General features: G+C 34.4%; 1 protein-coding gene and 1 non-coding gene across 2 annotated transcripts in view; one reads left to right on the forward strand and one right to left on the reverse strand.

Moving 5' to 3' along the window:
* The window catches only part of Scfd1 (sec1 family domain containing 1), a 123,085-nt gene that overhangs the window by 86,367 nt on the left and 11,895 nt on the right, over positions 1-24,823 (reverse strand). The window contains exons 4-10 of the mRNA XM_004637124.2: positions 23,661-23,751; positions 19,140-19,262; positions 17,683-17,770; positions 14,407-14,496; positions 11,934-11,989; positions 10,116-10,201; positions 6,999-7,098 (exon numbers count right to left, since the gene is read on the reverse strand). Of these exons, the coding sequence (XP_004637181.1) occupies positions 6,999-7,098; positions 10,116-10,201; positions 11,934-11,989; positions 14,407-14,496; positions 17,683-17,770; positions 19,140-19,262; positions 23,661-23,751 (634 nt within the window). The remainder of the gene's footprint in view (positions 1-6,998; positions 7,099-10,115; positions 10,202-11,933; positions 11,990-14,406; positions 14,497-17,682; positions 17,771-19,139; positions 19,263-23,660; positions 23,752-24,823) is intronic.
* LOC111818307 lies at positions 10,373-10,500 on the forward strand. The gene has a single exon (XR_002822330.1). It is a non-coding gene; the product is annotated as a small nucleolar RNA SNORA11 (small nucleolar RNA).

The raw sequence follows: 24,823 nt of genomic DNA on the forward strand, positions 1-24,823 counted from the left end.
GCGCTACCTTCTCTCAATTCAATGAGAAGAAATATTTGTACTAATAGTGTTTGCACAGGATATCATGTCTGAATCTTGTACTATGAATAACTACTATGAAGACAACATATGCAATGTATTAACTATTGAAACTGTCCTACTAACCTGTTTTGAAACTGTCTCATTGCTATTTGTTTCTCAATAAAATTAAAAAAATAATAAGGGGGAAAAACACACGCACACACACACATACACCCCAGCTAAGAAAATTGTACTACTAAATTCTACTGACTTATTGAGAGGAGCAGTTAATGCCTAAGTGTTTGATCAATTTTGCTTCTCTATATCTGGCAATCTGAATTACTTTGAAGATAACAATATGCAATATAATAACTATTCTTAATTTCCTATCATTTTGTTTTGAAATTCCGTATCTTTTTTTTTCTTTAAGATAAAAAATACAACAATCTTTAAACAATTGCACAACTTCATTTTACTGCCCTAAGTTATAACATGAGTTCTTTAATTCTAGAGAATGGAAAACATCCTAAGATGCTGTTTTAGCACCAAAAATGTATAGAAGCTAAGACATTTCATTAGAAATAAATAGGCCTAAAAAAAAAAAAAAAAAAAAAAAACAACCAGTGCCATTTTTCTTCAGAAAAGCTGCGAGGCCACCACTTCCAGGACAGGAGCAATGGCCTGAGTTCAATCCCCGGTTCCACAAAAAAAAAAAAAAAAAAAAAAGACCAAAAAAAAAAAAAAAAAAAAAAAAATAGGCCTAGTATCCCAGTCTGTGGTCTCTAAATACCATGTATCATTCAAAGAAAATACAGCTTTCGGCCAAGTGGCTGGGTACAGGTTTGACGCATTTGAAGTAACAGCCAAAAGCTTTCACTACCTGAAGCCATCAAAAACTAATGAAGTCAAGAGCACATTGAAGCCAATATGACAGACCAAAACGGGGTAATTTAAGTACGAAAATGATTACTTCTAATACTCTGAATATATATCTCAAATATAAAAATCTATCAGTTAACAAAATAATACCAAAAAAAGAACTTCAATGATTGCCTTTGCAGATTGCTAGGGTGTTAGTTCAAACTAAAACTCAACAGAAAAAAACAAGCATTTATTCTAAGCAATTAGTAAGGGAATTTCTATACATCGAAAGATGCAAATAGAATAACAGTAGTAAAGAATTGCTATTTGTTATCATTAGTTAATATAACAAAGAGAAAACAATTGTCACCACCACCAAAACCTTTAGTAAAAAAATGTAGTAGATTATATTAATAATATCCATATTCCCTGTTCAGTACATAATTAACAGTGGGACAAACTGAAGCGATTTTTTTTTTTTTGGTACCAAGAATCAAAGTCACAACCTTGCATTTGCCAGGCAGGTGCTGTGCCTCTGATCTATATTCCCAGTTCTGACAGGAGATTTTTTTTTTTCTTTTTTGTACTTTAGGGAAGGGTCTACAGGTTGTTCAGGGGCTCACTACTAGATTGGACTCACAGTGATCCGCCTGTTTTCAGCCTCCCAAGAGCTGGGATTACAGGTCCACACCACCATGCCCAGTCTCAATAGCCATCTCAGTGTGCCCCGGGGGCGGGCCAGCATGGCAGGCCCAGCATGGCAGGCCCAGGGATCAAACCCTTGGCCCCTGCGCCTGCTTGACAGTGCTTTAATCTGCTGAGCTATTTGGCCGGCTTCTGATAGAAGATTTTAACAAAGAATTGACCCAAGTTAAATCAAATTTTTTTTTAGGTTTTTTTTTTTTTTTTTTTTTTTTTAATTTGTGCTGGGTCTCACTATGCAGTTTGGATTTGCAGAGATGCTCCTGTTCTTAGCCTCCCCAGTGCTGGGATTACAGGTGTATGCCACCATTCCCAGACCTGGTCACCAGCTCAGCACACCCAGGGCCAGGGCTGACGCAGCATGTGGTGCCAGGGATTGTACTCTGTCCCCTGTGCTTGCCTATGTAGGCGCTTAGTCCACTGAGCTATCTTGCCAACCCTCAAATCAAATTTTGAGAACTGTTAGTTTGCCATAAATACTGATAGAGAAGCATTTTTAAACTGTACCAAAAGGATACAATCAATCAAATGTAGAAATATAGGAAATTCCATAGAAAAATTATCTAATTCTTTGGACCAAAATATGCCAATACAAAGGGTAGGGAAGGACTGCAAACTGAGAATTAAGATATCAACCAATATAATGTATGGATATTATTTGGATCCTTACCTATATACACCAACTACATATAAGTAGCTTTAAAATGATTTGGAAATAACTAGGAACATAGAAATGGTACTGGAAAAAAATGGCACTGAAATTATTTCTAATTTTTTTAGGTGTAATAAAAATCTTAAATTTTTTTTCTTTTTTCAGCATTGGGGTTTGAACCCAAGGCCTTCACATTCAGCTAAAATCCTAGTGCACATCCCCTCCCCTTTTTTCTTTGACGTAGGGTTTTGCTAAGTCACTAAATTACCCAGTCCAGTCTTGAATTTGAATACCTGTTGCCTCAGTCTCCTAGACTGCTTGGATTATAGGAGTACAGGATTATACTGATCAACTATCTTTTAAAAACAGATATATACAAGTATTCTTTCATAAAATCAGGTAATATCAGGAAACTGAATATACATGGCGTTCAATATAGGATTATTTAATTTTGTGTTTTTATTTGAAATAGTCCCTAAAAATTTAAAGTTATTTGAAGTAAAAAAAATGGTTTTTGCCATAGTGATTACAAGATGGTTTCATTATCCTAAATATCCGAATCACTATGATATAAGAACTTCCCCTTGGAGAACCAGATTGGGCAAGGAACAAGAGATATTGTAAATACATACTTTATACAACTGAAGTCTGTGGGTTGGCTTAGACTGAGTGGCACAAACTCATCTACTTCAGAGCTGCAGGTATTCTGTAAGCATTAGCAATGTCTGGGAAGCCTGCCCACTCATTACAATAAGTGTTCCTTTCATTCTAGGAATCGTTAGCTGGAAACCCTGCCACAGACACAGGGCTGGAAATATGCGAACATTTTCTACCAGTCCTTATAGTATAATTTCAATTCAGAAACCATTTATTCAGTCTTTACCCAATGTTTAAGAAAAATGGATGTTTAAGTCAGGTGTGGTGGTACACGCCTCTAATTCTAGCATTCTGGGAGGCTGAGATAGAGGACTGCAAGAGAGAGCAAACTGGGCAAATTAGTAACTAAGTAAGTTCCTGTCTAAAAATAATAAAAGACTGAGTGCAAAGGCCCTGGCTCTAACCCTCAGTACTGGAAACAATATGTATATACTATATATCACTTCCTGTTGTACTCCTGTAGGTGTGTGTGTGTGTGTGTGTGTTACATACACACAAATGTCCTAAACCATTGGGACCTTTGCACTGGGATAAATCCCCAGTCCATTTTCTTTTTTTGAGACAGAATCTCTCTGACTTGCCTAGACAGGGCTCAAACTCATGATCTTGCTGCCTCAGTCTTCCCAGTGACTGGATTTTCTGCTGTATTCTTGAGTGGTGAAAAAAATCATGCTTTATGAAAGTGTCTATACAATAGTAAAGTCGGTTTTACTGTTTCTAATAAGAGTTAATAACAGGGGGCAAATGATATAAAGAGATTCCAAGATTTTAAAAAAGAAAAAGGAGGTAGAAAACAAGGTACCCTTCAATTGAGGATAACCATCTTTGCAGATGAACCATCAAATTTACCCCTCCCACAAACTAGATAAAATAAAAAGGAATAAAGATTATTAATTTTGGTTCTTACAGCCCAAAAAAGGGAAACAAGCATTGGTAAATTTTTCATCAGACTAGTGTATTTTTTAATGTAAATAAAAATAATCTTTCCAATATATAAGGACACTATCTGAATTTTTATAGTTTACAAGGTCGACTGTATATGAAAAATTATCAGTGCTACAGATTTTCAAAGATATTTGATATAAAAAGCAAGCTAAAACTCTACTTATTAATTCCTTTCTAAACTTTCACTCCACCTTGTGGAGGCAGAGTAAATTAAAAATTGTTAAAGCTCTGGAGAAACTTCAACTTGTTTTAAAATCAACAAATAACATTTCAGTTGTAGCTTATTCATATCCAGACCCTGCATTAAAATGAATAAACAGATAGGCCGGGGAGATGGCTCAGTAGAATAAGTGCTTGCCGGGCAAGCGCAAGGGCCTGAGTTCAATCCCCAGTTCTGAAAAACAAACAAACAAAAAACAACAAACAACAACAACAAAAAAACAACAACAAAAGAACATCCCCTCTAAACTTCTCCTGTACTTTTGCTATGGCTTAACTACAAACAGCTATCCTCTGTAACCTTCTGAGATAATGGACTCCCCTCCCCAGCTGTACTAGATCAAACCCAGGGACTCAGGACCTCTGCACTGAGGCACACTCCCAGTCTAATTTATTTTTTTAATTTCAGACAGAATCTCTCTGAGTTGCCCAGGCTGCCTCAAACTTGTAACCTTCCTACCTCAGTCCCATGAGTGCCTGGGGTTTTCTGTTGTATTTCTAAGTGGCAAAAAAGCATGCATTATCAAAGTGCCTATATATTAGTATGAATTCTGTTTCACTGTTTTAAGCAAGAGTCAGTAGCAGAGGGCAACACTCTTTTTTTAGAATTTTGAGACACGAGCTTGCTAAATGGCCCAAGCTGGGCTAAAAATTGCAATCCTTTTCCTTAACCTTCCAGACTCCTGGTATCATAGGAAAGTACCACCACAACTGACAACAATTTGTTTTTCACCTCTCGCAGATTTGGCATTCACTAGATGAATTGGATCACACTAATGTCTTATTTAACCTCCTATAACCAGCCTCCATGTGTAAACTACTCAGGGTTTAAATTCAGTAGTTCATCTGATTCTTCTTGTACTCTTTACTGAATTGGTGTTAAGATTTGCTTGACACTCTCCCCAGGGTCATGGTACAGGACTCTAGGATGGAGAAATGGAACTGCTGATTTCCATTGGTAATCCTAAATCTGATGCAAGTAAATACTTTGGAGTTAATATCTAGGATTTAAAGACCTGAACTGTTAGCTATTAAAATAAATCATACATTTTATTTCTTTAATTTGTGTGTGTGTGTGTGTGTGTGTGTGTGTTTGTGTGTGTGTGTGTGTGGTGCTGGGGATTAAAACCAATGCTTCAAGTATGGTTTTAAGCATTAGTAGTTGCTATACAAATAAGCTGCTAGATAATGTCCTCAGCTCTTCGTGTGTGTGTGTGTGTGTGTGTGTGTGTGTGTGTGTGTGTTACTGGGACTGAACCTAGTGCCCAACCCATTTTGGAAAGGGTCACGCTAAGTCACTAAGTTCATCAGGCTGAGTCTGAACTTGTTATCCTCTTGCCTCATCCTCCCAGAATGCTGGGCCTAAAGGAGTATCCCACAACATACAGCTTCCATTTCCTTTTCATATAACATTCCAGGCAATCTCTGTAGTAATGATACTATTATATACCACAATTCCTAGATGCCTGGGCTAGGAGTTAATAAACTAGAATTAATATCTAGAGCCAATATTCTGGGTTCAAATTTTTTAATCTCTCTTTCCTATCTCACATGGATACTATTCTGCTATTATATACTGATTTGACAGAAATCACCTGTGTATATATTGTCTTTCCATAGTCTATGAAGATTGGGGCTATTTGCTTATCACATGTTAAACACATTATTTAGCTGATAAATACATGTAAGTACAATTTTTTTTTGCTTTATGCAATAAATTAGATATTGAGAATTATTGCAGAAAGCTTATAATGTAATATAAAAAAAGAAAACTTATTTTTACCAAGAAGTTTAGCTGATTCCCAGAGAAAAAGGAGAAATGCAGCTTTTATTACCAGGGAGAAAACACACACACACACACACACACACACACACACACACTCTGCCAAAAAATATATACATATTTCAGGAAAAGAAAACCAGTATATTTTTCCAACAGATGGTGTTATCTTCACGTGGGGGACTTTAGAGGATGTCATGTATTGCTGAATACCCAATACACTGCTGGCCTTTCGAGAAGAAACCTAAAAATTCAAGTTCAGCAACCTCAATGGCCAAGGTTTCCCAAGTAGCAGCTTGCCATACTAACAAATGTTTGGAAGTGGATGGCCACCACTTTGAGAACCTCTGTAGAGGACAAAGGTAATGTATTAACTTCATGATGCCTAAGTTTAGTATTAAAATACTGATAATTTTTTTCCTGAAGCATGTACACATTTTTTGGGGGGGCTGTGTATGTACACACAACTGTATTTTTTTTTTTATTCAGTATAAAAAGTTACTTTTTTCAATTTATTTTTATTTTAGGGAAGGAAGTACAGGGTGTTCACGGTCTCACTGCTAGATGGGACTTGCAGTGATCTGCCTGTTTACAGCCTCCCAAGAGCTGGGATTACAGGCACGCAGCACCACGCCCAGTCTCAATAGCTATCTCAGTGTGCCCTGGGGTGGGGCCGGCACGGCAGGCCCTGGGATGGAACCCCTGGCCTTTGCACCTGCTTGCAGGTGCTTTAATCTGCTGAGCTATTTGGCAGGCCCTCAATATAAACATTTAAAAAGATATGCATGTTCATCTTCCTTCATCCCTTTCCCTCATCACTGTCAAAAATACCACCAATATATGGTATAATTCAAAGATCATAAATTTGATTTCTTTCTTTCTTGTCTGTCTGTCTGTCTGTCTGTCTGTCTGTCTGTCTGTCTGTCTCAGTACTGGGGACTGAACTCAGAATGCTGCACTTGCCAGGCAGGTGCTTATTACCGCGCTATCTCCACCACCCTCATAAATTTTGACTTTAAACTTCAATGCTTCACTATCCCTAGCATCTACAACACTAATTTTTATTCATATTTTTCCGCTTCATCCTTCCCTGCTGTTTCTGCAACATGGTGTTAGCATAGAAGCAAAGCCACCACTGAGGCTCCCAGGTCATGACAGTAAGTACTGTGTCCATCCTCTTACCAGCACATCATGCACCAGTGCCTGATACGTCCATGTGTGGTGCAAAGGAGTCGCCAAATCAATGTTTCTGTCAACGAGGACTAATAAAGGCCTCTGGAAGCTGCAAAGACATTGAAAGTTTTTTCATAGCAATGTGTACATTTAAAATTTCCTAATGCTTTGTACATAGGAATTAGCACCTTGATATAAATCAAAAGTTAATACTGAACATGTATTACTATGCTACATTTCTGTTTAATATGGTCAGCCACTTATGAAAATAGATTTGGCTCCTTGAACTGAAGATAGACCTAAGGCCATACTACCATGAAAAAAGCCTGATTTCAGATTGCATGCCTTAGGACCCATAAATAATGCTACACTGTACATTTATCCAGGGAACTTTCTTAGAGGAAAAAAAATCTTTAGAAATACATTTATGGAATATTTTTTGTAGTTAAAGTAAGTTGTTTCTCAGATATATATATATTTCATATCTTTTAAAAAGGCCACAGAGCTTACTATCAGATTCAAGAAAAAAATTCAAAAGAATACAGTCTCATAAATATATACAAATGTTTGTTTCATAAATCCTAAGCTATAATTTTTTATAAACATAAACTCAAATAAGTAGACTATAGCAGTGGTGGCAAACCTAGGGCATGTGTGCATCAGACTGTTTATATCATTGAGAACCCTAAAAGGTCCGTCATCACTGATCTACAGCCTCAGAAACCTTTTTATAATATATAAAAACATGTCACAATAGTATCAAATTATGTAACTATTCACTTAACAGAAAGGTATGTGACATTTCATAAACTTCAACTCCATCATTACACTTTAGATGTAAAACACTACTAAAAGCACAATAAAGCATAAATTTGTGTGATTACCACGTGTCTACAGAAATTTTAGGGATTTTCTTTAAAGGCATTATTGTTATCATAAGCACACTCCAGTTAAAGTAAGAACATGCCTATTCAATAGTCACTATTATCTGATTATAAGAGAGACTTTTTTTGGCAGTACTTGGGATTGAACTATCTACCAGGGAACTTAGATTTTGCCAAGCAGGCACTCAAGCCGATGAGCTACATCCCTGGGCTTTCTGATTATATTAGCTACACATTTTTTTCCTGCAATAGATCTCTGATCATCTAATAGCTTAGTACAACTTTCTGGGTATGTGTATTGACTCTGGGCTAAAAACTTACCACTTACTATCATTTATTCCAGAGTGAGGCGGAAGGGAAGGGATGATTTACAGCAGGATTTCTTAGCTTTGGTAGAAATGCCATTTGGGGGTAGAAAATTCCTTGTTATGGGGTTTGTTCTACACCTTGCAAGAAATCTAACATTGTAAGATGCTGCTAAGCTCTTTAATGTACCTCACTTAATTTTATTAGTATCTACCCAGCTTGCACAACCAAATACGCCTCCAGACATTATCAAAGGTCTATAGGGGACAACATTTCCTCGGTTGACAAAATTTCACTAGCCTATGTTTATATTTAGCACAACAGTCTAGTAAATTGCTGATTAAAATTCACAAATGCATCCAACAAATTAAAAAGACAACTATACTACGATGAGAACAATTTAGTAATTATTCAAACAAAACAGTACCTTAACACTGATTTTTAAGGTTGATGCTAAAGTAGTATAAGACTTAAATTATCAAGGTATGAGAGACATATTGTTTGCCTCTGTTAAAATAAAATCAAATGATGATTTGATGTTCCTGCTCTGCTTAAGTTAGACAAACATTCTGAAGAATACTTAATTAGGACAAGCAATACAATCAGAGCACAATGTAAAATAATGTAGGAGCCTGGGTAACCAAGTTTTAAACACAATGTTAGTGTGAATTACAAATTATAGTAGTACTTATGGCTATAAGAGGCATCAAAACTGACTGAAATTAAGATCTGATAAAAACATAGTAAATGTTCAATGTTTAAAAAATTACAGTAAAAAACACATAGCCATTAAGCTCCCTCTTTTTTTTTTTAACCACACTTATCCGGACATTCTTGGACTTTCTGAACTAGTTCTAAAAGTCCTCTTTAATGAGTATGTGTAATCGCGGTCTTGTGGGTGGCCTGATGTCCTAAACAGTCACTACGAAAAGCCAAGGTCTCAGAGTGCCTGATTTGCAAATAAGCTTGACAAGGACACATCTACCTTTCTAATGGATGTCACTCAACAGCAGCTTTCAACATATTTTTAACCACATGTTATAAAGACACTCACAGATCAATTTCAGGATTGCTTCAGAAAACAGAAAGAATAAGAGATAAGTATATTTTCCGTGGTATACATTTTCTTAATTCAAACATTCCCTGTATATTTTGGTTACCCTTTGTATAGTGACAATTACGAAATTTTTATTGCCAGAGGGCTATTATTTCTTGGAGTATCACGCTTTTTTCCTCTTACAAGCTTTGTTTATTAATTAAGCTGGAGGTAAGAGGGAATTTTCTAAAATCCTGTCTCGGCTTAATAATTCTCACCCATGTGAATGGGTTTATTTTCAATGCTATCCATTATCATTACTAAAGAAAATGTACAGTTTTTTTTAGTATTCCTAGTCATAAAAACTGAGCAGTTAATGACCTTGGTATTACCTACTCATGCTAGAAATGGTAGCAATGAAAGAAATGCTGCACAAAATTACTAGTATTTTAATGTAAAATTGGAAATTTAATAATAATGATAGATACAAGCAAAGTTTTTTTGCTTTGCTTTTCTTTTTTTTGGCGGAACTGGGGATTGAACTCAGGCCCCTGCGCTTGCCACGGAAGCACTTATTCCACTGAGCCTTCTCCCCAGCTCTAGCAAAGTTTTTTCATTGTTTTTAAAACCAAGAAGATTAATAATAACGAAAAAGAAATGACTTCTGATCTTCAAATCCATAGTGATAAAATTTAATATAAAATCCTACCAAAATAAAATAAATTCAATATTTCATCTGTATTTCAAGAACCATTTGAGTTAAAACCATGAACCTGATGACCTGATTTAAAAATAATAAATTGCTACTACAAGTATAAGATATTCCATGATATAAGAAAAACAACAATAAAAACTCTACACGTTTTGTTTTCAAATTTTCTAAGTATATTAATATAATACCTGAACTGGCCAGCTCCCAGTGTGTCACCTGTAAAAAGACTATTTCTTGCATCCCTCAGATTTTCCCGAAGTTTCTTATCTAGTTTCTGAAAAATCAAATTTTAGATTAACTCATATTTTAAATTCATGTGGGGTAACATGTCGTATTTTTAGTTCTATAACCAAGAAGGTTGTTAGAATGTCTTTATAAAATAGCAATTATAAAATCTGAACATTTTTGCATAACTATTTTAACACCACCATAACTTGTACTTGATAAGGTGTGCTCAGAGCAGGTGGCCTGAAGAATGGTGCCTCTGTTTACAACACACCCAAGAAGAACTTAGGGTCAGTGTGACTAGAGGCACAAAACTTGTGACTTCCTTTGACCAAATGTCCTATACGTGTACTCATACACTTCCACATGGCTTCTGGAAAGTAGTACCAATGGGACAAGGCTCAGTAATGGGGGAAGCCATAGCATTTAGTGAGGGAGGTAGACATCTGAGCCTGTCCACTATATTCATGGGTGATCTGCTGGTAGTCCTAGAAGACTGAATTTCCTTTTTCAATATTTTTTTAAATGTATTTTGTGCAGGGTCTCACTATGCAGCTTGGACTCATAGTGATCCTTCTGTTTTCAGCCTCCCTAGCACTGGGATTACAGGCGTGCACCACCACGCCTGGACTCCATGGCCAGCTCAGAGTGTCTAGGGGTGGGACCAGCACAGCACATGCTAGGGGTAGAACCCTGATACCTGCACTTGTCTAAGCAGGTGCTTAGTCTGCTGAGCTATCTCGCCAACCTTCCTTTTTCAATAAATTTAAATCAGTAACAATAATTTTTAAAAAACTTGTACTTTAGAAAGACCAATGCCTTCTCTACTGTGACTTATAAGTGGCTTGCTTTTACTAACAAACACAGTTCTTTTTGAAGGCAGGGTCTCATTATGTTGCCCTTCATCTTTTTTTTTTTTTTTTTTTTTTTTCAGTATTGGGGATTGAACTCAGGACCTTGCGCTTGCCAGGCAGGTGCCTATTCTACTGAGCTATTCCCCTGTTCCTGCCCTTGATCTTGCATTCTTCTTGTCTTAGTTGAGGAGCTGGGATTACAGGTATGTGCCACTGCTCCAGCCAATAAGCACTTTCTATCAACTAATTTTACTTAAGGCATGGGAAACAATTTGCAATGACCCATCCTCGCTCTTTAAGCATGACCCTGTTATAAACAGATTCTTGTCTAAATGGAAAAAAAAAATGTTGATTTGAATGACCAAGAGTAAAAAAGAGTATAGGGTACAATGATCATCAGAACAGAAATGGGAGTATGTGAAGGAAATTAGATTTCTAGGAGTAACTCAGTTGAGCTAATAAAGTTTCCAAATGTCAATGAATTCTCTAGTCTTTCCACATCATTTGCCCTCTTTTCTTTCCAGTATTTAATTTCTCTTTTATTTCTTAATCACTACAGAAAATTTATGAATGCTCAATTTATACTGAACATTTTATTTCAACTGAGTGGGCCATTTTTAAAATGCACTTCATCCCATATAAAAATGGTTAACAATACATGCTTGCTAAATTAAACTGAACGCATAATTTGGGAGTTAAACAAGTACTACAGATTTTAGCAAAAAAAAAAAAATTGGTTGGAATGGTTACTTTCTATCTTCATCGTAATCCCAATGTAATAAATTTTTTTCCACTGGTACTTAATATATAGCCCACAGTGATCAGGTGCTTAATATGTTTAAAAAAAACAAACAAACAAAAAAACCTGAGATGCTTCTCAGAAAATACAATATTATTTATGGACAAGTAATAGTTGTATGAACTCACCACTGCCACCATTTCTGCTGCTGTTCCTTTTGAACATCTGATGATAGGAACAGCACCTATTTTAAGAATAAATATGAGCAATGATCTTGATTTTTTATGAAAATTAATATTTATAAAATACATCAGCATCAAAAAAATAAACAGACGTATATACAGTTACAGGCTGTAAGCATAAGAAGACTTATAATCTCAAAACTAAGGATTCAGAAAGGAACACTCTCATTAGTAAAGAGAAGTCAAAAGAAACTATCTGGAGCTGATTAGTGTAACGTACTTTTTTCAATGTACTGACTCAATCAGTATTTTGACTTGAAATAATAAAAGACATCAATTAGTTTAGATTGCTATTTTTATTTTATAAATTAACAATGAAGTATCTTAGTACTAATTTAAAAAACAGTAGATAATTTCTCCATGTTAATAATAAGTGCTCCTAAAACTCAGCCTCAATTTCTTACCAAATCATCTCACTGACCCTCTTAATTTCTCTCTTATTACTGCAATAAATTTACTAAAGGCCAAAATCCTAAAGTAATAGGTAAAATTCAATGGAACTGAGAGATCTTATGAAACAAACTTGAAAACTCTATAATCATATACTGAAACTGCTGCATTTCAGATTTTATAGCAAAACATACTATCAACTGGAAAGTAGAAATGTGGAATATTAGCAAATTTTTAAAAACTATGCTTTTTTCTGACTGCCTCGGTTGGTGATGGCAAATCTTTCAGAGCTTTCAATGATACAAACAATCTCATGTCATGCTTGCCATAGGTCTGCCACCATAAAAAATTTAACATCAGAAAATCTAATTTTTGATTTTTTTAATTCAGTATTACAAATGCAAAAGTAAACTCTGGATTCTAGATTCTCCAAAACAATTTTCACATTAAGAATTAGAAATAGATGCTTTCACATTTTCTACATGGCCTAGTAAGTGGGAGTATGTGTATCTATATATATTTCTCTGTATTAAAAAACAAAAATAGGATATTATATATATTGTTCTAAAAATTGTTTTCTTAGATATAACAATTGAGAGTCAATATTCTTCTCTATCAGAGTAGCAGTATCTTCAATTTCTTCTTTGAAAAACAAAATCACTTTTTTTACTCTACACATAATAAAGGTGGTTCTAAAGCTTCAGTAGTCATTATAAATGTCTCTCAATCTATTGTTATGTAGAAACTATATCATGTAACATGAAAAAATAATTTACATGTCCATAACAGCCCTAGCAATACTCAATTAAACAGGATGGCAAAATAGGATAATGATTATGTGTTTAGTGAATAAAAGTTACATACATGTGGGTTTTCTTCTAACAAAAAACCCCCAAAAACCAAAAATCAAAATCCAATTCATTTGAGGGCACTGAGCCCAGGGAGAAATGACAGATAAAACTCTTGAAAGAAATGAATCAAACAAAGTGATACACATGTATAGTAAGCTTTTCTCCTTAAGATACTTTCTATTCTCCTTACCACAACAGAAAGAATAAGCAGAAAACAGGAGACTTACTGACGTGAAAAATAAAAGGTCTGTGTTCAGAGATGGAAGTTAAAGGGGAAAATCTCTGAAAGAAGGGAGCCCTAACTTTTGTATACAAATTTGTAAAACCTGTACACAAACAGAAGGAGGAGCACATCTCTTCTTAAATTTTCTCATTTATAAAGTGTAAAAAGTTTATCATTCTACTGTAAGGATCATTTAATTAATAGGTTTTAAATGCCTATGAAATTAAAACTGCAATCAGGTTTCTAAACAGATATCTCACTAACGGTAAGCATAAAATCATATATTAAATATTAAATACAATATAGCTGTGAGCAAGTTTAAGTGATCCAAGGAGATGTTTAAAATTTTTAGAATATAGGTAGATTAGCATTATATATAAATTTAGTGTTTCATGAGTGCTTTGGAATTTGCCTTAGTAATCACCAGGCATATAGCATCGTACTTAAAAGGATGTTTGAAATATTTCACAACATGTTTTTAAAAAGCTAGCAGGCATAGGTGAAAACCATTTAAGCAATGTATTACCAAAAACATCTAAGGAAACAACTCAAAAAAATAGCTGGATGTTAATTCAAGAGGATTAACTATATTGAGATATCACTTTGCTCCAACTCTTGCTGCTCAAGATTCAAATAGGTGAGAGGATCACAGTACAGTGTTACAGATTTAAAGTAGTTATTTGTGACTTGGAAGATAGCTCGGTGGTCTAAGCATTTGCCTGGCAAGCACAAGGACCTAAGTTCAACTCCCAGTACTGCTTGCTGTGCTGGCCCTGGTATTCGGGCATGCTGTGCCAGCCCCAAAACCAGGCATGGTGGTGCAACCTGTAATCCTAGTGCTGGGAAGGCTGAGAGAGGAGGATCAGTATGAATCTGAGCTGCATAGTGAGACCCTGTATCAAATAAAAGTAGTCATTTGTTTTGAAGCACTAGCCAGAAAGATCTGAAAACTTACCTAGTGTAACGAAAAAGCAGAACAGGCTGTCAACAATAGTGTCCATAACTGTTTCCATTTCTGTGTCTGTGATATCTGGTCTATTAATAGCTAAAATGACAGAGTTAAAGGAAAAAAAAAAAGATCAAAATTTATCTTTAATCTTCACTAAACACTTAAGTTACTAATTAAATATCCAATTAGATGACATAATACTCAAGTGAAATACTGAGTGTAAACTTAGATACATTAAACATTAAAAACACTTAAAATAGAAGTCACACATACCAAATTATGTCAGTATCAGAAGAATGGTAAAAAAACCCCATAAAACCTCTCACTATATAAACTATCTAAAATTTTTGCCAGCACTTAGAAAAACGAATGTTATAATCCATAATTTTATTTATAAACACTAGATGGCCTCAAGAAATTACTAAGCCTATTAACCAACAATCCCAAAAAAGAAAATGTAAATCAATTATGGCACAATCACATATCACTTTCTTTGCATTATAAGCTACATGCAATTCTTTTCTAAGCTGTACAACTGTACATAAGTAGTTCTTACACCTTAGTACATGTAAGAATTACTCTGAATAAAGGGGAAAGAAAAAAACAATTACTGGAAACTTCCCACAAGGATTCCAAAAAGAGGTTTCTAACCCATACAATCCCCACCACTTGAGAAACAGTTGTGAAGAATATCCTTCAGAGCCTGATTTATTGTTTTCTCTTTCACAATATCTAGGGTTTGTCTCTGACAAAGCTTGTTAACTATATGTGAAAAGACTAATATAAAATTTAGTATTAATAGTAGTATTAATTTACCAATACCCTAAATACAAAAAAAAGTAAAGTTTAATGTAACCTGTGATTAGCATGAGAAGAAAGCAGAACCTAACTTGATACACATATCAAAGTATTTAAAGAAAGTATGCCCTACCAGAAGAACATAAGACAAAGAATTTGATCAGGCAATAAAATCAGATGAAGGAAACGTGCTGTTATTAAGGTGTTCCACACTGTCATCTATCCAAATCAGATCAAACAAAAGGCATATGAGGATACAGTGTGAATTACTTGATTTCAGAGAACATGAATCTTTCAATAATCTGACACAGGTAAAACCTACAAAGAAGCCTTCAGCCCTTTCTTTAGTCCTACATTTAGCTCCAATCCTATGAATAAGAAATAATCTTTTTTTTTTTTTTTTCCAGTACAGGGTCCATAGGATTTCACTACACAGATTGGACTCCTAATCCGCCTGTGTTCAGCCTCCCAAGAGCTGGGATTACAGGTACATGCCACCACGCCCAGTCCTAATTGCTGTTTCAGCGCACCCTGGGGGCGGAGCTGGCATGGCAAGGAAATAATCTTTAACAGTCACCACCTATCCATCAGTATCTTCAATACAACTTGAGACAACAAAGCTGCTCGGTCTTAGATCATAGTCTCAGTTTGACTAAGATGAGAATTTGCTCCCTTTATTGGGTAAATCACAAATCCACAAAAAGTTCAGAATTAAAAAGATAGGGAATCCAAATCAAATCATGGTATTAAAACACTGAAGAATATCTGTTTAAGATTTTGATTAAAGTACTTATATCGCTTGAAATAATCTGGCATAGGATTGCATGGTGGCTAAGGACACTACTATTGGAGCGTGAACACATTGCTTGCTGCGGTGAGTAACCTGGACGTGCCAATTTCCTAACTGAAAAATAAAGGTGCCTTTTTTTAATAGCTGTGGCTCATTTTTCCACTGTACAAATTGGAAATACCAGTATCTACTTCACAAACATTCTGATATGCAAAAGAGCTTATATAGTAAAGTGGTTAGAAGAACTTATTGCCAGAATGCAAGCAATTACAATTATTATTTCTATCTGGGTAATTAACTGTGTGACTAAAATTAGCAATTAATTTCAGACTTGTGTTTTTTAAAAACTGACAGATACAGGAAAATTTAATTTTAAAATATTTGAACACTCATTCTGTGACTTAGATTCATTAAAATATTTTTATTCTTAAAGAATTACTTAAGTATTTGAGCAAATTTGCCTGGCCTGGCATGTGATTTTTTTTTAAGAAGATAATATTCTTCTAAATATTCTAAATTTATAAATTTAAAATATTAAGGCAATGTAACAAACTAAATTTGATTACCTTGTTAAGTGGAACTGATTAGAAGACTTTATTCAACTTAAGTTAACTGATCAAGGAAAAAGTAAAGGTACTTGTTTTAACTACATTTTTAAATAACAAAATTTCTAAGTTTAAGAAAACAAAGCTTTAAAGAAAAACAAAGCTTTAAACATGTAACTGAAGCTGCTAATTTATTTAAAATTGTGAGTGTACTTCTATGAATAACTACCACCAAAAAAATTCTCACATGGACCACTCAGCCAAGTCTTATGGTCTTCTAGGAAATTGTTTAATTTCAACAAGAAAGCAAGCTACAGAATATAATTTTAATGAAACCAAAGCTTCTTCTCTCACAGAGGTTATCATCTGGGCCAGTTCTTTAAGTACAGAGTGTCTCATTCTTGTCTAAGATCGAAGTATGAGACAATTCACTCTATCCTGCACTAAAATACTGTCTTAGAGGACTTGGTGGTGCCTTTCTGTAATTCCAGCACTCTGGGAGGTTGAACCAATAGGATCGCAAGTTTGACCTCTGCCTGGGTATGTTAGCGACTTAATAATATCTTTTTGAAAACAAAACAATTTAAAATGGGATGTAGCTCAATGCTATCTTTCTTTCCTATCTATCTATCTATCTATCTATCTATCTATCTATCTATCTACATTTTTTAAAATGTGATACCGGGGATCAACCTCAGGACCTTGCATTTGCCAAGTGGCTGCTCGTTATACCCCTTTCCCTATATAGAGAGATAGACAGATAGACAGACAGATAGATAGATAGATAGGTATGTATATACGTAAATACACATATATACATATACACACACATATATTAATTGCCAAGTAAATATATACACTTTTTTTCTTAATTGGCAAAAGTAAGTCATTGATGCAAATTTCTGTGGAGATACCTAAAACGTCAGAGAATTGGTACTTTACTGAGATTATAAAATATGTTTATTAAATGCTGTTTATATGCAACAGAATTTAGTTGAGACATTTCCTATGTGCTTTAAAAAATCTTTATGGCACTACTGCTATAAACAAAATTTAGTTTTGGAGTACATTATGAAAGTTCACTATTGTTTTTCTTGTAGCATATCATTAATTTTGTAAACAATGAAGTGCAATCTTATTTTTACATACCACGATAAGAAACAAGTTCCTTATTTTGATTACATAATACAAACATATCATCCTCCAAAGTAATAAAGTTGAGATACTGATCAAAAACCTAGAAACAAATGAAAAAAATTTATAAGCAATTTTATAAGTCATATTAAAAGCAAACAATTTGTTTTAACCTACTAGTAGCAAAAGTGAGAAAAATTCTAATTCCATTCTTTAATTAAAATGCTAGTAGCCTACATAATTGGGTAAGTATGAGTTAAGAATATTAGAAAGCTATAAAAACAATAGATATCAAGAGGCTATTTTCAAAAAAAATTTAACTATTATAAAAACATTGTGATTATGGTAGGAATGGACACTAATTGTGAAGAAAAATTACAATTTAAATTTTTATAGTTATAATTACATTTTCCTAAAAATTCTCAGTATCTGTTTTTAGTTATGCTTTAATATATAGTATATATGTTATGCCAGTTCTACTTTAAGTACAAAGGAATGCAAAAATTAAGAAAAATTATATTTAAACAAATTATATTTAGTTGAACCATTTCTACTATTTTATGTAAAATTAATGAGAACATTTTGAACTAGAACATTAAGGAAGAAATTACAAAAATAATAAGAAGTAGCAACCAGACTCTCTAAACATAGGAATGAAAATCTATCAGTGGGGAAGAATATGGGAAGTCCTATACAGTCCTATAGCTTTTTATTTGTGACTGTTCTGTATTCAACGAGCACAGGGCATGCAACAGCGCTAAATCCAGGAATATATTTTATAAATTTATAACTAAAGCTGAAACCATCTAAAAATTACTATGATATAGTAACTGGCCTGTCGCAATTTCTTTTTGCCTCACAGTACACAACATAGCCTCTCTGCATCCTCTCCATACATTCCTGCTGGCTTGAACCACTAGTGGTACATCCATGACTGTCCCATTGGACCTAATCACTTTTGTCTTCTTACTAATAAAGTTAATAAAAAGGCATCTAATGGAAAGTCATGCATGTACCACCATGGTTTAAGTCACCCAGCAATGAGACAGGAATTACACCCTGTTGTGACTGTGTTAAGAAGAAAGGATGTAGAGATGAAAAGGTGCCGACAGTATTACAAAAGAAGTAACGTCAATATATTCTAAATACAACTTATAAAAAAAGTGTGAAACTGTTTCTAAAACTGAGCTACAAAGACTATATAAATCTCAGCCTAAAGTAAAAACTGATTCTACTTTTAGGTTTTATTTTTCAAATTCACTGAATATTAGGGTCCCTTTAACTTTGTTCACTTATCTCAGTTTAAGGTGAAGACAACTTACATTATGAGAATTCTTTCTAAAAATATTAAATCCAAACATTTCTTATTGTGGTCATTTGTAAAATAAGACACCTATGTTGGTTAACAGCTCTGAGAGAACTGTGAATATACTATGTTCACAAAATGTCATTCCATAACCCAAATCTCTTACCTTGGCTACTTGTGTCACTGCACTAGCGGCCAATGCTGCATTTGCAATATCTTCCAACTTACTTCTTGAAATAGCAGAAATAAAATTTAAATAATATGATTCATACAGCTGATTACGAAGATCCTATAAATATAATAAATATTTCATTCTTAGAGAACATTATGAAGGAATACCATAAATAAAAATTTTTAAATCCTGTAAAAACAAAGTTTTGGAGGATAAGACATACTTAAAGACAGAGTATATACCTGACAATAAAGGTAACTCAGAGAACAAAGTTATGAAGTAGTAGTTATCTGATTACTGAGACAAAGTTTTGAGATATTAACTGATTCTTATTAATTGTAACATACTATAACACAAAACTGATGTGAAGTGTCCTTGATGAACTTTTTTCTTAAAAATATCCAGGAGTAGACACTGTATGATCAAACACAATAAAATGGTGTGATATTTGGCAGACATTACTTTCCGCTGGTCATATAATTATATGACAAAGACTTCCATTACTGCACACAGAGGTATCATAATTCCAATTATCAGCAACAGAAATGTTTCTTTTCAACCACTAAAATATAATGAAGTTTAAGATATGCAAAATCTTAAATATAATTACTAAACTCTAGGGAAAGGTATTTAAATATTTCCTGAAGTCTAAGGTATCAATTATGACAGGCATAATCATTTATAGATCACTAAGAATGAATGCTAGCAATAAAATTTTATGACACACATTGGATTTTAGGCTGCATTTAATTTCAGAGATGTTAAAATGTAAGAAACCCAGAGGCTGGCACCTATGTGAGGCAAGCAGCTCAAGGTGGCAGGGGTTCAAAAGGGTAGGGAGATTAGTTACGCAGTAGGACTGAAAAGATAAATATATTCAGGTATTGGCAAGCATTTTTTTTTTTTTTTTTTTTTATTTTTTTTTTTTTTTTTTTTAACCAGGAATAGAACTCAGAACCTTGCACTTGCCAGGCAGGTGCTCTATTGCTGAGCCTTAAGCATGTTTTTTAGTATCAGAGAAACGAGTTGCAAATTTATAAAGAAAAAAAGAGAAGCTAGAATAAACTCTGTGTTGAAAAATATAACAATTGTGGAGGTTATTTATTTAGATAGGTGGGGAGGAAAGGAAGATTTATAGAAGTGGAGATAAAACCATGTATGCTTGTGTGTGTGTGTGTGTGTGTGTGTGTGTGTGTATGTCCTAGTTTAGCCCACTGACAGAATCTAAGGTGAGTGGCACCACTGAGTATACCTAATGCACAGATACTAATTTCTAAATACCATTCCTTACAGAGAACAAAGCTCCTTTAATAAACAACTGAATCCAGGAGTGGGCACACAGATTACACAATGAAAGTGGAATATCTTATTACACAAGAAAGACAGAAAGACAGGCAGACAGGCAGACAGGCAGACAGACAGACAGACAGACAGACAGACAGAAAAGCACACAGGTCAAAAGAATGGAAACAAATCCAAAGGACTTCTAATGTAAGTTCATTAAGGCTGTGGGATACAAGAAAAGTATATAAAAACTCACTGGCATTCTATACATTTGCAATGAACAATCCTCAAAATTGAATTCAAAAAATAATTCCATTCATTAAAAATACAAAGAAATGTATCTAACAAGAAGCACAAATATTATAAATACTCTACAACATTAAAAGAAATTAAAGAAGGTATAAAATAGGTAAAGGTATTCCATGTTGATAGGCCAGAAAATTTATAATTGTTAGGACCTTTTCTAACTAAACAGCAATTTGATTCAAGAGGCAATAACAAGTAACGTAGTGATTTGTGCCAGATGCTAACAGCTACCTATCCTATAACCATTTACCTATTTTTTTCTTTGCTAAAAGAATACAACATTTTTTTAGAGGTGGCAATATTATTATACTATTAAAGTCTGAAATTAATCTACAGATTCAACACAATCCCTGTTAGAACCTCAGTTGGCTTTGGGATAGAATTTGACAAGCTAATCCTAAAATTTATTTGAAAACTTAAAGGACTCAGAAATATGGCACATGATTACAATGGAACATTGACCACAGAAAGGAATAATAGTGGTACATGCCTTTGATCTCACCTACTTGGAAGATTTAGGCAGAAGGATGGCAAATACAAGGCCAACCTTTTGCGGTTGAGGCCTGGCCTCAAAATTAGGAAAAAGAAAAAATGGGCTGGGGATGTATCTCAGTAGTAGAGTACATTTCCCTCAATGCACAATACCAAGGGGAAAAGAAAAGAAAAAGAAAACCTGGGCCAGTGATACAGCTCAGCAGCATAAGTGCCTGTCTGGCAAGCACAAGGTCCTGAGTTTAACTCTCCGTTAAAAAAAAAAAAAAAAAAAAAAAAAAAAAAAAGAAAAGAAAGAAAAAGAAAAACCACACCACACCAAAACAAAAACACAGCTAGGATGAACCTTGAAAACATTAAGCCGGAAGAAGTCAGATATGAAGGAGAATCATGAGATTCTGATCATCATAATGGCCAGAACATGAAAATCTATGGGAATAGAAAGTGATTTAGGAATACTCACAGTAGCAGTGGGGTCGGAGATATAAAACTTAAAGGTAAGTTTCTTTTTTTTTGGCCACCTCAAGATGTCTTCAGGGAAGATCTGGTTTGGCAGGAGTATCTGGGTTCGAACCACAGCATCCTGAACCTGACTGCTTCGCTTAAGCAGGCACTTAAACAACTGAGCTAATGGGCAGGCCCCCAAAAGGTAAGTTTCTTTTTGAGGTGACAAAAACTGGTAATGTGTGCACAATTCTGTGAATACTCTAAAACATCACCTGTACAATTTAAATGGATAAATTACATGGTTTGTGAATTAGTTTCAATAAAGCTGTTAGTGAATTAAAAAGGGAAGGAGAAAAAGACTGATATTGTACCTCTTCAATAAAAGTGGCAGTTATGTTTGGGCAGGGTAAAAGAGCAAAGTGGGTATCACAAAGCTACCTGGAACACAACATATGTGACCTTCATTAACTAAACAGGACTTTGATTCAAGAGGCATTAACAAGTAACATAGAGACTTGTGCAAAATGCTGTTAGCTACCTATCCTATAACCTTTTACCTACCCTTTTCTTTGCGAAAATAATCCAAATTTTTTTAGAGGTAGCAATAAATTCATCTGAATATTAACTTTTATCATCTCTTGAAGCTAATTCTTGCCAGACAGACATAAAGGAAAGCATTCTGGGAGGTTTAAGCCTTTCCGGGAAGGTTTAACTTTCCTGACCACGGTGGACAGTCAGGGCTGGCAGGGTTCATGTATTATTGCTTCTAGCCACGAACACAGAGGCAATGTCTATGTCTGTAGCTGCCACCTTAGACAGATGAAGCAACAAGACAATGAAACAACATAAAATGAAAGGTCAGAGACAAGGAAGTCTAAATCTTCGATTATTTCATCATGTTCTTCACCAGCATGGACTTCCTGACCTTGGCCTATTATCTGAGAAAATGAAATCGCTATTATTTTTTTTTTTTGAAATCACTATTATTAAAGCTAACAAAGATAAGACTTTCTGTTTTGCGAAGCTCAATTTTTATTAATATACTGTTTCTTGTGATAAAACAATGTAAAATCATTTGATATGATGTTTCAGATCCTCCAGGAAGATTCTCAGTAGAGGAATAGCTGGATTGAATGGGATTTCCAGTCCAAGTTTTCAAAGGAGTCTCCACACTGATTTCCATAATGGTTGTACCAGTCTACATTCCCACCAGCAGCGGCTGACACTGACAAAGGATCTACAATCTGAGGTACAGGATCTCAGGAAAAATCCTGAGGGGATTTCACTGACCTTATTAGATCCAAAAGCTACAACTCTTGTTGCATAGATCTTGCTTTATCTTGGTCTTAACCACCCAGCAGAAAAATATAAAAACAAAGTATAAGAAGTAAAGCCATGATATTATGTTGAGCTGTAGGGGACTCAGGTCAACAATTTCTGACATTGCCAGTCAAGCGGAAGACCCAATACTATTATGGACTACTGGACTCTTTTAGAATATTTTGCTGAGTTTACACACCTATAATATTCAAATGACGGAACTAAACAAAAAAGGGGATACAGATGAATGTCCATTTTGTATCTGTGTATTCAAAATGGTTAGGATAGATATATAGTTACATTTTCTTAATGAATAGAGTGATTTGTTGTAATAGTGTTTGTAAATAGGGTATCATGTCTGCATTGTGTACAGCAAATAACCACTAGGAAGAGAGTATGCAATGTGTTAATTATTGAAACTGTCCTACCAATTTGATTTGAAACTGTCTCACTGATATGTGGTTCTCAATGAAATTATGGGAAAAAAGTAAATAAATATAGTTGATAAATCATTTGAGGTATTTTTAAATTCAAAGATAGTCTCAAAGTCAAAGTGAAAAACTGGGTAAGGGAAATTTGATTCTTTGCATTGTATTATCTAAAATACTTGGAAAAAGAAGTTTGATTTGATATTTCTTTATCAGGTAGGGTAAGAACACATTTTACCTGGCACATCCTATCAATATTTTCTTCAGATGGCATTACAAAGTATACTGCAGGAACATCTGGAATAGGATCTCGATCAGAGTGCAAAAGCCTAGAAGAATATAAAATTCACTTCTTAGTCACTTTATTTTTTTAACACACACTTACAGTACGTAAGGTTTATATTCCTTATGTGGAGTTCATAAATGCACATAACACATCTTACTTCTTTTTTCATCCCCTTTGTCTTCCCTTCTCCCATCTCTTAATCCCCTTCCCATTTAAGATTTATCTCCCTACTTGCTCTTTATTTACCATTTGAGTTTCCTATTTTAAGAGAATCATGATACTGAAACTTGTGTGACTGCTTTATTTCACTTTCCTACAAATGTCTGTCATTTATTTTTAAAAGGCATCTTTAAGATAGTATTTCTCAAGCTCCTGCTGCTTTTAATTAGTTAACTTAGTTAATCCAGCTTTTTCCTTAAAAAATACAACTAAAATATGTCTACTTAGTCAATACAAATATTATTAGTAAGGTCCTAATTTCTCATTCTTTTTCATTTGTTATATTTAATCTAACTTCCTTTTAGTATCTCTTGTGGTCAGATATTCTCTTAAGCCACCACTCTTCAATGAAAATTAAAACACATTCAAAGTTAAGTTTTATATCTAGTTTTCATAGATGTGTGAGGGGTTGGGGATGATACTAGTGAACAGGATGAGAAGTGCAGCAGAACACTGGTGGAGGCTTCAGAAACAATGCAAAAATGGAACTACAGATGAGATCAAATGTATTTTTAAGTCAAAGGAAACTGAATATTTCCTACAAAAAGACTTAATTATTATTAGTTTTTTAATGTGGTGCTGGAGATCAAAACTAGCACCTTCAATATGCTAAGCTTAGGGCTGGGAAAATAGCCTAGTAGATCAAGTGTTCTCCTGGCAAGCGCAAGGTTCTGAGTCCAATCCCCAGTACCAAAAAAACCAACCAAACAAACAAAACCTCACAAATATGCTAAGCCCCAGCCCTACCCCAACTAACATTTATGCATTTATTGTTTCATAAAAGAATGACACCATCTTATAATCCCACCAATTACACACTGACGAGTTTTATCTTTTTACACCTCAGGGAATATTTTCACTCAGATATTGCAGTATCAAGTCACAATCTCTTTATT

Source organism: Octodon degus, unplaced genomic scaffold, assembly GCF_000260255.1.
Source record: "Octodon degus isolate 3935 unplaced genomic scaffold, OctDeg1.0 scaffold00086, whole genome shotgun sequence".
Lineage (NCBI taxonomy): Eukaryota > Metazoa > Chordata > Mammalia > Rodentia > Octodontidae > Octodon > Octodon degus.